Consider the following 13,212-nt stretch of genomic DNA (forward strand, 5'->3'; position numbering starts at 1 on the left):
CGGGTGCCTATAGTACCAGCTACTCAGGAGGCTGAGGCAGGAGAATCACTTGAACCCAGGAGGCAGAGGTTTCAGTGAACTGAGATCTCACCACTACACTCCAGCCTGGGCGACAGAGCGAGACTCCACCTCAAAAAAAAAAAAAAAATCAGTGTTACAAAAACCATTCACTGACTACAAAGCAATTAAATTATAAATTAACAATAAAAAGACCACATACATGGCAGGGCACAGTGGCTCACGCCCGTAATCCCACCACTTTGGGAGGCCAAGGCGGGAGGATCACCTGAGGTCGGGAGTTGGAGACCAGCCTGACCAACATGGAGAAACCCCGTCTCTGCTAAAAAATAGAAAATTAGCCAGGCATGGTGGTGCCTGCCTGTAATCCCAGCTCCTTGGGAGGCTGAGGCAGGAGAATCATTTGAACCTGGGAGGTGGAGGTTGCAATGAGCTGAGATCGCACCATCGCACTCCAGCATGGGCAACAAGAGTGAAACTCTGTCTCAAATAAAAAAAAAAAAAGACAAGAAAAAAAGACCACATATACACACATAGCCATGCCATTCTCATTTGTGGTAGTTCTATAAAGTCACTGAGAACACTGAATTAGTGAATACTGAACCATTGTTTCTAGCGGAAATACAGGGTTGGGTTCCCCCAAGCCTTTGGCCACAATATTTTCATCCATCAGTCAATATATAACCTTGTTTTACGTATATTTCTGTTTAAATACTCCATATGAAATATATATTGTTGATTCATTAGCACTGAACTCATGGCCAATGGCACTGTAATTCATGCTTGTGATCAAACCCACATAAGCCATATTACAGCCTCTTGTGCTTAGGAATGCAAGACAGCAGTTCAGCATCATTCTTAGAGGCTATTTTAAACAGCAAAATCAACAAAAACCACAAAAATGAGAAAAATGGGGCATGAAATATACCACAAAAAGGTATTTTTTTACAGTGGGAGAGCTGAAACAGTTGGGAACATGTATATGTGTATCCAGTGACTCACGTTTCACCCCTCTGCGAGGGTCCACGAATGACCACAAATGCACTTTGAGCACTGACTTTGGAGTTACAAATGAATTTCAGTGAGTAGGTGCATTCATAAATATAGAACTACAAATAATGAAGATCGACACATGTTTGTAAACTCTGAACTATACCCTCAAAGATTAAGGGGGAACTCACAATGGAGACTATAAATTACTTATAATTAGGTGACAATAGGAGAACTACATATCAAAACGTATCATGTGTAGCTAAAGAAACACTTCAAGGAAAATTAATAGTATTAAAGTTTTTTTTGAAGATTGTAAGTGAAAACAAAACTAACTTTCAAGTTAAAGAGATTTAAAGAACAGGCTGGGTGCGGTGGCTCATGCCTGTCATCCCAGCACTTTGGGAGGCCGAGCTGGGTGGGTCACTTGAGGTCAGAAGTTTGACACCAGCCTGGCCAAACATGGCGAAACATGGCGAAACCCAGTCTCTACTAAAAATACAAAAGTTAGCCAGACGCAGTGGTGGGTGTAGTTCCAGCTACTCAGGAGACTGAGGCAGGAGAATTGCTTGAACCCAGGAGGTGGAGGTTGTGGTGAGCCAAGATCGCTCCACTGCACTCCAGCCTCGGTGACAGAGCAAGACTGTGTCTCAAAAAATAAAAATAAAAAATAAATAAATAGGCTGGGTGCAATGATTTATGCCTGTAATCCCAGCACTTTGGGAGGCTGAGGTGGGCAGATCATCTGAGGTCAGGAGTTCGAGACCAGCCTGACCAACATGGAGAAACCCTGTCTCTACTAAAAATACAAAACTAGCCAGGCATGGTGGTGTGTGCCTGTAATTCCAGCTACTCGGGAGGCTGAGGCAGGAGAATCACTTGAACCCAGGAGGCGAAGGTTGAGGTGAGCCGAGATCACACCATTGTACTCCAGCCTGGGCAACAAGAGCAAAACTCTATCTCAAAAAAAAAAATAACAGCAGAAAGAAAGAGCAGAAGGAAGGAAGGAAGGAAGGAAGGAAGGAAGGAAGAAAGGAAGGAAGGAAGGAAAAGAATAAAACCATAAATAAAGTAGGACAGAAATAATAAAGTACAAAAATTAATGCACTATCGAAGAAACAAGATACGTGCTCAACACTGCATTCTCAGTACCCAGCAAAGTGCCTCTTACTAGGTACAAAGGTTTACTGTAGAAAATTTAGAAAATATGGGCTGGGAATGGTGGCTCATGCCTGTAATCCCAGCACTATGGGAGGCTGAGGGGGGTGGATCACCTGAGGTCAGGAGTTCAAGACCAGCCACCTGAGGTCAGGAGTTCAAGACCAGCCTGACCAATGTGGCGAAACCCTGTGTCTACTAAAAGTACAAAATTAGCTGGGCATGGTGGCACATGCCTGTAATCCCAGCTACTCGGGAGTGTGATGCAGAAAAATCACTTGAACCCAGGAGGTGGAGGGTGCAGTGATCTGAGATTGCACCATTGCACTCCAGCCTGGGCAACAAGAGCGAAACTACGTCTCAAGAAGGAAAAAGAAGAAGAAGAAGAAAAAAAAAAGCCCGGTGCAGTGGTTCATGCCTGTAATCCCAGCACTTTGGGAAGCAGAGGTGAGTGGATCATCTGAGGTCAGGAGTTCAAGACCAGCCTGACCAACGTGGTGAAACCCTGCCTCTACTAAAAATACAAAAATTAGCTGGGCGTGGTGGCATGTGCCTGTACTCCCAGTTACTCAAGAGCCTGAGGCACGAGAATCGCTTGAACCTGGGAGGCAGAGGTTGCAGTGTGCTGAGATCATGTCATTGCACTCCAGCCTGGGCAACAAAGCAAGACTCCATCTAAAAAAAAATAAAAAATCATCGGGCACGGTGGCTCAGCCTGTAATCCCAGCACTTTGGGAGGCCAAGGTGGGTACATCACCTGTGGTCAGGAGAGCAAGACCAACCTGACCAATATGATGAAACTCTGTTTCTATTAAAAATACAAAAATTAGCTGGGCGTGGTGGTGTGCACCTGTAGGCCCAGTTACTAGAGAGGCTGAGACAGAAGAATTACTTGAACCTGGAAGGCGGAGGTTGCAGTGAGCCGAGATTGTGCCACTGCACTCCAGCCTGGGCGACAGAGGAAGACTCCATCTCAAAGAAAATTTAGAAAATAAAGCTAAACCAAAAAACCCCAAAACCTGCGTCCTTTGTAGGGACATGGATGCAGCTGGAAACCATCATTCTTAGCAAACTATCACAAGAAGAGAAAACCAAACACCGCATGTTCTCACTCATAGGTGGGAACTGAACAATGAGATCACTTGGACTCGGGAAGGGGAACATCACACACTGGGGCCTATCATGGGGAGGGGGGAGGGGGGAGGGATTGCATTGGGGAGTTATACCTGATATAAATGATGAATTGATGGGTGCTGACGAGTTGATGGGTGCAGCACACCAACATGGCACAAGTATACATATGTAACAAACCTGCACGCTACGCACATGTACCCTAGAACTTAAAGTATAAAAAAAAAAAAAAAAAAAACCCCAAAACCAAAATCATCATCCCGAGTTTCTATTCTCTTAGATTTTTTCCTTCCTTCCTTCCTTCCTTTTCTTTTCTTTCTCTCTCCCTCTTTCCCTCGATCTCTTGTTTCCTTCCTTCCTTCCCTCTCTTCTTTCCTTCCCTCCCTCCCTCCCTTCCTTCCTCTCTCCTTCTCTCTCCCTCCCCTCTCTTTCTCCCTTCCTCTCTCTCTTCCTTCCTTCCTTTCTTCTTCCTTCCCTTCCCTTCCTTCCTTCTCTTCCCCTTCCTCCCTCCCCCTTTCCTTCCTTCCTTCCTTTTATTTCTCTCACTCTCTCCTTCTCTCTCTTTCTTTCTCCCTTCCTTCCTCTCTCTCCCTTCCCTTTCCCCTTCCCCTTCCGCTTCTTCCTAATAAAGCTGTGTTGCCCAGGGCAGACACAAACTCCTGGACTCAAGCCATCCTCCCACCCCAACCTCTCAAGTAGCTGAGACTACAGGCAGGAGCCACAATCCCCGACTTGGTTCTTTCACTTATTTTGCTACCCGTCTCCCTGTGGGGGGCTTAAGTCTACAGGGGGATGCACCTGGAGACAAACTGAGGAACAATTCTCCTCAGCCCACCCTCTCCCTAACTCTGATGGCACTCAGTCACCTGCTCCATGGACAGCTAAGAGTTTTCCCTAGGGTAACCTGACCTGGCCTAGCTCTTCCTCAACCTGCATGTAGGCTTCTTGCAGTCTGCCCTGGGCTCTTTTTTTTTTTTTTGGAGACGAAGACTCGGAGTCTCGCTCTGTTGTCCAGGCTGGAGTGCAATGGCGTGATCTCGGCTCACTGCAACCTCTGCCTCCCGAGTTCAAGCAAGTCTCCTGCCTTAGCCTCCGGAGTAGCTGGGACTACAGGCGCATGCTGCCATGCCCTGCTACTTTTTTTGTATTTTAGTAGAGATGGGGTTTCACCGTGTTGGCTAGTCTCAAACTCCTGAACTCAGACAATTCGCCCATCTCAGCCCACCAAAGTGCTAGGATTACAGGCGTGAGCCACCCCGCCTGGCCTCCCCTAGGCTCTTTACAGAGGCTCCTGGCAGGTCTGAATTCTCCTTAACCTCAAGCTGGGAGCATTGCTCCATGTATAACAGTGATAAAACGGCAAAGCAAAATGTCCAACAGGAAGGGATTCATGATATACCTTATGGTATATACATACAGTGGAGTAATTGGCAGCCATTGCTATTTGAATACTAAATGAAACAGGAGAAAATGTTCATAATATATAGTTCTGATTTTTTTTTTTTTGGCTAGGGTCTGCCTCTGTTGCCCAGGCTGGAGTGCAATGGTGTGATCAGGGTTCATTGCAATCTTGACCTCCTGGGCTCAAGTGAACCTCCTGCCTCAGCTTCCCGAGTAGCTGGGACCACTGGCATGTGCCACCATGCCTGGCTAATTTTTTTGTAGAGATGGGTTTTGCTCTGTTGCCCAGCAAGCAGTCCACCCACCCTGGCCTCCCAAAGTACTGGGATTACAGGCATGTGCCACTGTGCCCAACCCATAACATATTGTTAAAGCAGGTTTTTCGTCGTTTTTTTTTTTGAGACAGAGTCCGCTCTGTCGCCCAGGCTGGAGTGCAGTGGTGTGATCCCAGCTCACTGCAACCTCTGCCTCCCGGGTTCAAGCGATTCTTCTGCCTCAGCTTCCCAAGTAGCTGGGACTACAGGTGCATGCCACTACGCTCGGCTAATTTTTGTAGCTTTAGTAGAGACGGGGTTTCAACAAGTTGGCCAGGCTGGTCTCGAACTTCTGACCTCGTGATTTGCCCACCTCAGCCTCCCAAAATACTGCGATTACAGGCATGAACCACCGTGCCCGGCCGAAGCAGGTTTTAAATAGACACTGTGTGATCCCATCTGAAATGCGTTTACACCTACACACCATATATATATATAAAGAGTAGGGCCAGGCCCAGTGGCTCACGCCTGTAATCCCTGCACTTTGGGAGGTCAAGGCGGGTGGATCACCTGAGATCAGGAGGTTGAGACCAGCCTGGCCAACATGATGAAACCCCAGCTCTACTAAAAATACAAAAAATTAGCCGGGTGTGGTGGCGGGTGCCTGTTATCCCAGCTACTCAGGAGGCTGAGGCAGGAGAATCGCTTGAACCCGGGAGGCGGAGGTTGCAGCGAGCTGAGATTGTGCCGCTACACTCCAGCTTGGGCGACAAGAGCAAAACTCCATCTCAAAAAAAAAAAAAAAAAGAGTAGAAAGATGTAGCCCAACACGTTAACAAGGATTACCTGTGATTGGTGGGGCTGCAGGTAATCGTTCCTATTTTTATTTTCTTTTTGATGCTTTTATGTTTTTCAAGATTTTCTGCAATGAGCATGTGTTACTTAGTTTTAGAAAAAGCATACATTATTTTTACAATTAGAAAAAAAAGCTAAAGTCATTGAAAAATCTATGCCTCTCAAGATCTAGCTGGCCTAGTCCTAACTCTCAGGGACAGATGCTGAACCACTGTGGAAGGCCTTCAGTTAGGGCTTCTGCAGAGGTGGGGCTTTGAGGAGACAAGGGGTCTGGGGCAGAGATTTGAGTTGGGGTGTCCAGGAATTTACAGTCCTCACCTTGGCCTGTGCCACTTCTTTGCTGTTGAGCACAAAGAGGACATCCTGAGTATGAAGCAGAGACAAGGGCAGATCCAGAAGGGAGATGTACTTGCGCAGCACATTCACAGACTGAAGTGTGAGCACAGAACACCCTGGTTGGAAAGGAGACAGGGAGAAGTGATGAGCCTTGAGGCCTCCAGCCAGATTTTCTCCTGAGCGTTCTCCCTCTACCCTGTGGTTCAGGGCAGGGCAGGACAGTGGCCACAGCGTTGCCAGGTGTTTCTGTGGCACCAGAGCTGCTCTGTGCCCATCATTCTTGCAGCTAGAATGAGTAAAAGGGCCACAGAAGACCTGGCTGGCTACCCTCTACCCTGCCGTGTGCCCTACCAAAAAAAGGCTGGTTTGCTAGAGGTTGAGATCTGGCTACCTCAAAGCCAAAGGAAAGGTGAAGGAGACAGGAATTACTGTATTGGGAGGTTAGAGACCTGGTTCCAGCTCTGTCAGTCAAAAACTGACAGGGTTGGCAAAGTCCTTTAACTTCTCTGAGACTCAGGTATTTTTGTTTTTTTTAGATGGAGTCTCGCTCTGTTGCCTAGACTGGAGTGCAGTGGCATGATCTTGGCTCACTGCAAGCTCCACCTCCCGGGTTCATGCCATTCTCCTGCCTCAGCTTCCCAAGTAGCTGGGACTGCAGGCGCCTGCCACCATGCCTGGCTAATTTTTTGTATTTTTTAGTAGAGACGGGGTTTCACTGTGTTAGTCAGGATGGTCTCGATCTCCTGACCTCGTGATCCACCCGCCTTGGCCTCCCAAACTGCTGGAATTACAGGTGTAAGCCACCGCACCCGGCCTGAGTCTCAGTTTTCTAATCTGTAAAATTGTGTTGAGAGTGTGAGACCTGCCCATCTCACAGGATTGATATAAGAATCAAATGGCTGGGTGCAGTGGCTCATGCCTGTAATCCTAGCACTTTGGAAGGCCAAGGCGGGTGGATCACTTGAGGTCAGGAGTTCAAGACCAGCCTGACCAACATGGAGAAACTCCATCTAAAAATTAAAAAAAAAAAAAAAAAAAAAATTAGCCAGGGGTGGTGGTGCATGTCTGTAATCCCAGCTTCCCAGCTACTGGGGAGGGTGAGGCAGGAGAATGGCTTGAACCCAGGAGGTGGAGGTTGCAGTGAGCCAAGATCCTCCATTGCACTCTAGCCTGGGCAACAAGAGTGAAACTCCATCTCAAAAAAAAAGAATCAAACGAACTATAGTCATGTACCAAAGACATCATGGCTTGGTAAGCTCTTTTCAGTCATCCCACACAGAAAGGGCACAAACTACTTATGTTTTCATTCATTGAATCTTCATATCGCTCCTGTGAGGTATGACAGACCAGAAACTGGCCCAGAGAGGCTAAGCATGGGGGTCATGCAGTAAATGGTCAGGTGGGGTCCAATACTTTCTGTGGGTTAGGGAGAGTTCCTGACTGAGGCAGATTGATCCATCAAGCATCCAGCAGTCATTTACAACCTGCCTAATTGGTTGGGGGATGGGATTGAGTTCGGACTGGAGGAATACCAGAGGTGTAAAATATCCCCCCTGTGAAAAAGCTGGACAGGTGAGGGACAAACCTGGCCTCCCCACTCATCCAGAGGTGGCCCTGCAGGCAGGGACTTGCTGGCAGATACAATTTGCCAGGTACCCTGAGGTGAGTCAGGAAGAGCGTGGCGGCCTCCCCATCCACTGCCTCTGCTCGGCTGAGGGCAGCTCTCCGTGGATTTGCAAATTTCCCTCTCAAAAGTTTCTCAGAGGGACAGTATATTGTGGCCCTTTGCAAAAGGAACAAGCCTTACCTTTAGGTAACTTCCCTTCTGAGTGCAGGGCCCTGGAGGAGGGAAAGGACAAGAGTGAGACGCGTAAGAATCATTTCCTTTGTAGGTAACAGAAGGGGCCTTCAGAGGAAAGCCTGCCATGCCCATGGTCCCCCTCCATGTGAGTTTCCAGGTGGTTTCTTTTGCATAAATCACTGTATAGATTTCCAGGATCCCATACCTCTGGCAACAGCTGAAGGCATCCGGATGGGTACCTGAGCCAGGGACAGCCAACCCAGAGGCTGGTCTGTGGCTTGTGAAGTGCCCTGGTCCAAGCTTTGCCCATTAGAGAATGAAGATAACTGTGCTGGACTCTTCATAGTTTTCCTCTTGAAATTGTAATGTGAGGATGATGGGGGAATATTTTATAATGCTAACTGATAGCTCTTCCCTGATATTTCCTTTCTCCTTTCTGAGCTCCCCCACACCTACCTTCTGACAGCGAAGGTCATTCTGTGCTCACCACCTTAAGAGGAGGGGAGTGTCAACTGCAATGAGCTCCAAGTCTCTTCCCCACTTTGTTGTTTAGAAAGCTGGGGGCAGAGAAGGATTGGGAAGGTGGCCCCAGCAACACAGACACACATACTTATATGAACAGAGACTCTTGGGAATGGGGTTAAAGAAGAGAAGTTGAGAGACAATTGACAAACTCATGGAACTGACTGCCTGGCAGAGCCTGAGAGGTAGAAAAACCTGAAAAATGAGCCAGGTGTGGTGGCTCACACCTGTAAACCCAGCACTTTGGGAGGCCGAGGTCGGTGGATCACGAGGTCAGGAGTTCAACACCAGCCTGGCCAATATGGTGAAACTCCATCTCTAATAAAAATACAATAGCCAGGTGTGGTGGCATGCACTGGTAGTCCCAGCTACTCAGGAGGTTGAGGCAGGAGAATCGCTTGAACCCAGGAGGCGGAGGCTGCAGTGAGCCGAGATCACGCCACTGCCCTCCAGCCTGGGTGACAGAGTGAGACTCTGTCTTAAAAAAAAAAAAGAAAGAAAGAAAAGAAAGAAAAGAAAAACCTGAAAAAGATTTCTGGGATTCTGAGAATGAAGTGGCTTGTTTTGTACTCTGGGCAAAGCCCTGTGGATATTCTGATATCCAGGGAAAGCAGTGAGCTGGAGGCACCTGTCTGGAAACAAAGCTTATAGTCCTTAAAGCCACAGGGGAAGCTGTGCTGAGGAGGGCTGGGGAGCGAGCCTTGGGGACAGGGGGACCAAGGGGCCACTGGTGGGAGGGAAGCCAGGAAGAGACTGAGAAGTAGCCAGAAAGGCCAGAGTGAGGAGGGCAAGCTGGTGCCATATAAGCCAGAGCAGCATTGCAGTGAGGGACAGGCAGGGCCAAATGCCACGGAAAGTTGAAGATGGCTGAGGGCTAAGGTGAGTCTAATGAATTTAGCAGGCAAGAGATGACTGTGGGGAAAAAGGTTTTAGAAGATTGGTGGCATGTCCACGAATTGTTTTATCTGAAGCACAGTGGCCCACCTTCGTGCTGAGAGCCTGTGGCACTCCAGCCTCTTCTGAGGAAAATGGTCCCAGGCAGTTCTATCTATACAGAGTTGTCTCCTTGGGTTCTTTCCATCCAGAATGATGCCTTCTCTGCTTTCCCCTCTTCAGTAGTGACTGGACCAGGAATGGGACCAGGTGACTCAATCTCAAGTGCCCCAGCCCCCTGCCTGTGGAGGTACTCTTAGTTTGTTTGCAACAGACCTGACCTGATCCTTTCTCTGGTGCAGTGTAAATTCTTGGTGAGAAATCACCAGGCTCAGTGTGCATCCAGAATGAGGTGAGACCATTTTTCCAGTTCTCCATAGGGCTTGCTGTCCATGCTAGTCTTGGAAGTTCAAGGCCTCAGAGTAACCATGTGGTTGGAAAGACCACTCTGGGGCTGCCTCATTTTTCCATATATCATCAAAAAAATTTGTATTTCAGACTAACCAGGGAATGTTTCTTTCCTGAATCTGAAGGGACCTAATGCAACTAGCAGCATGGCCGCTGGCTGGACCAGGAACTGAATAGCCTTTACGGGAGAACAGTCTAGCCTCCCCTCATTCCACAGTCAAGGAAACAGGGAAAGCTGCGTAGAAAGAGTATGTGGGTAAAATTATAGCATCTTCCACCAAGTGATGTAAAATTTAAGGACAAGGAGGGTCTTCAGTTTGGATTGGTCTTCACATACATCTGAGAGAATAATGAATGGAGAACTGGGATTCCTGAATTCTGCCTCTGCCGTAGTTTAACCTTGTCGTGCTGGGCAAACCACTTCCCAGCCTCAGTAAAATGAGGTGGCTGGACTTAATGGTTGGTGAGGTTATTTCCAACTTTACATATTGCATTGCTTCAGTCTGAGTGTTAAGCATGTTTAGAAGAAGGTTATCAAATAAGTCCTTCCCTTCAAGTTGCTCCTTTCCTTCCTCAGTAGTTGGGACAGGCCTGCCACACCGCTAATCAGAGGCCCAGGAGAAGCACTTTGCTAGAGGACAGGAAACACATCTATGTTTGTATGACTCTATGTCACTCAATACCTTTGAGCTTGCATTTTATTTTTATTGGTAAAATGTAAATAAATATCAGTAAAATTGGGCGACTGTGAAGAACAAACGCATTTCATATTATGTATGTATATCCTCCTTCTCCAAAGATTTGAGAGTTGTATAAAATACACGAAGGAAGTGAGAGTAAGGGGAAGAAGATGGTGAATCTGGAGCACACTGATTCACAGCACTCATTCCTTAAAGTCTTGTCCATGTGCCACAGGGGTTGCAAATTTGGCCCTCAAGCTTCCTATGGCCACAGAAAATAGATCAATAGTCAATTACCCCATTTGCAGTATTCAGTGTATACAAAAAATTCAGCTGTTTAGGAGATAAGCATTCGTACTAGGACTCGAGAGAGATTTCTCAGAGAGAGGACATGGTGAGATGCAGAGAGCAGGGCTAGATGATAAGCCAGCAGTGAGTTTCATGGGCTCAGATAACAAGTGGGAAAGTGCTTTAGACTTTAAACCATGAGGCCGGGCGCGGTGGCTCACGCCTGTAATCCCAGCTCTCAGGGAGGCAGAGGCGGGAGGATAGCTTGAGCCCAGGAGTTCGAGACCTGCCTGGGTAATACAGCGAGATCCCGTTCTCCACAAAAAGGAGAAAAAAAAAAAAAAAAAAAAAAAAAAAAAAATAATAAGTGAGACTTTAAACCATGAGCCCTAATCAAATAAACAAACCCTCCTCCACCTCCATCACCCAGAGCATCATACCTCACAGCTGCATACAGAGCAATGTGATTGCTGTGGCCACTTACTCCCCCTGCATCGAAAGTCACCACCTGTAGAGAAACACAGGGTTTTCACTTATGACTGTCTGAATGCCTTCTCCATCACCTCAACTTCAATAGAGCTATCGCCTTCCCTTGGGAAGGAGAGGAGAGAACAGAACCCTGAAACTTTTCAAATGCAGCATCTATCTGAAGTGACTTCTGAGCAGATCAGTGGTGTGTAGCTCGTACTGTGGTTGACCACGTAGAGACTGTTTCCCAGGGTTTGACGCTTTCCCAGCGTTTCCTAACCAGTGGAGCAGAGTGGAATTCAGCCATGATAGCAACTTGGGTTCAGAATATCTTTGTTGCTTATCGGTTTAGCCATTTATTAGCACATTTAGCATTCCTGGCTAGCTTCTAAGTGAACTCTGTTCATGCAGATACAGCCTGAACTACTGGTTCTCTTTTTCTCGTGCCATACTGAGGGCAAAAAAAAAACTTTGAGGGACAATGTCCACCGTGTCCTGGGATTGAGTTCATGGAAAAAGTGTATTTATTCATAGACTGCCTCTGTTTCCATTTTCACAGCTATATCAACATCTGTTTATTAACTACAAGCTCAGTCTGTATTCCAACATTTCATTTCTACACAAATGAATTAAAGAAAAAACAAAGAATAATTTGAATAATTATAATAAAAAAGCTAACTTAAATAATAAAAGAAACATAAAAATGACAACAAGGACTGAAGAAAAGGACAGAATGGTTGATTAGGGGTGATGGAAAGAGGCCAGCTGTCCCCAAGGAAAGGTGACCGTCCTGCATGGATGAAGGAACCTGGAACTGGGGTTGGAATGGGCTGGGAAGGGATTCACTCTTGGTCTTTCTATTTTAAACTGTAAAGCATAGTGACTGCATGTACAGCAAGCCCTCTGTTAATAAGAGTGGCTAACATTTACTGAGCAAAGGCATAGTATTAACCCTATCTTACACCTGAGGAAGTTCAGAAAGCAGAGGCTGAAGCTGGGATCACCTTGCCACTGAGTGGAGGAGTTGTTCTTGGGGTTTGGATCTTTCTGACTCCACAGTCCACTCTCTTTACCAGCATCCTCTATGTGAGAAGGCGTGCTAGGTTGCAGGAAGAAGCACTGTATAAGAATCAAAAGACCGGCCGGGCGCGGTGGCTCAAGCCTGTAATCCCAGCACTTTGGGAGGCCAAGACGGGTGGATCACGAAGTCAGGAGATCGAGATCATCCTGACCAACACAATGAAACCCCGTCTCTACTAAAAAAAATACAAAAAACTAGCCGGGCGAGATGGCGGGCGCCTGTAGTCCCAGCTACTTGGGAGGCTGAGGCAGGAGAATGGCGTAAACCCGGGAGGCGGAGCTTGCAGTGAGCCGAGATCGCGCCACTGCACTCCAGCCTGGGCGACAGAGCTAGACTCCGTCTCCAAAAAAAAAAAAAAAAAAAAAAAAAGAATCAAAAGACCTTTGGAAGACTGAGGCGGGCAGATCACTTGAGGTCAGGAGTTCGAGACCAGCCTGGCCAACATGGCGAAATCCTGTCTCTACTAAAAATACAAAAATGAGCCGGACGTGGTGGCGGGCGCCTGTAGTCCCAGCTACTTGGGAGGCTGAGGCAGGAGAATGGCGTAAACCCGGGAGGCGGAGCTTGCAGTGAGCCGAGATCGCGCCACTGCACTCCAGCCTGGGCGACAGAGCTAGACTCCGTCTCCAAAAAAAAAAAAAAAAAAAAAAAGAGAGAGAATCAGAAGACCTGCACTCTTATTCTGATAGCTACCAACCAAGTACATAAGTTTAGATTAGTTATGCTTTCTCCTGGGGTCTGGAAGAGCTCATCTGTGAGGGAATATGGTATTCTAGGTAAGCAAACATTCTGGTTAGAAGGATTATCTTGAGAGTCATTAATGGATCCCTTATTTGAAAAGATAAGTACATCGTTAACTTCACTGTTCATGGCACCGAACACACACAC

General features: G+C 47.1%; 1 protein-coding gene across 1 annotated transcript in view; it reads right to left on the reverse strand.

Annotated features, from left to right (window-relative positions):
* The window catches only part of PIGL (phosphatidylinositol glycan anchor biosynthesis, class L), a 137,647-nt gene that overhangs the window by 25,378 nt on the left and 99,057 nt on the right, over nt 1–13,212 (reverse strand). Inside the window, exons 4-6 of the mRNA XM_011957972.1 lie at nt 11,216–11,283; nt 7,951–7,982; nt 6,126–6,259 (exon numbers count right to left, since the gene is read on the reverse strand). Of these exons, the coding sequence (XP_011813362.1) occupies nt 6,126–6,259; nt 7,951–7,982; nt 11,216–11,283 (234 nt within the window). The remainder of the gene's footprint in view (nt 1–6,125; nt 6,260–7,950; nt 7,983–11,215; nt 11,284–13,212) is intronic.

Source organism: Colobus angolensis, unplaced genomic scaffold, assembly GCF_000951035.1.
Source record: "Colobus angolensis palliatus isolate OR3802 unplaced genomic scaffold, Cang.pa_1.0 Scaffold452, whole genome shotgun sequence".
Taxonomy (NCBI): Eukaryota; Metazoa; Chordata; class Mammalia; order Primates; family Cercopithecidae; genus Colobus; species Colobus angolensis.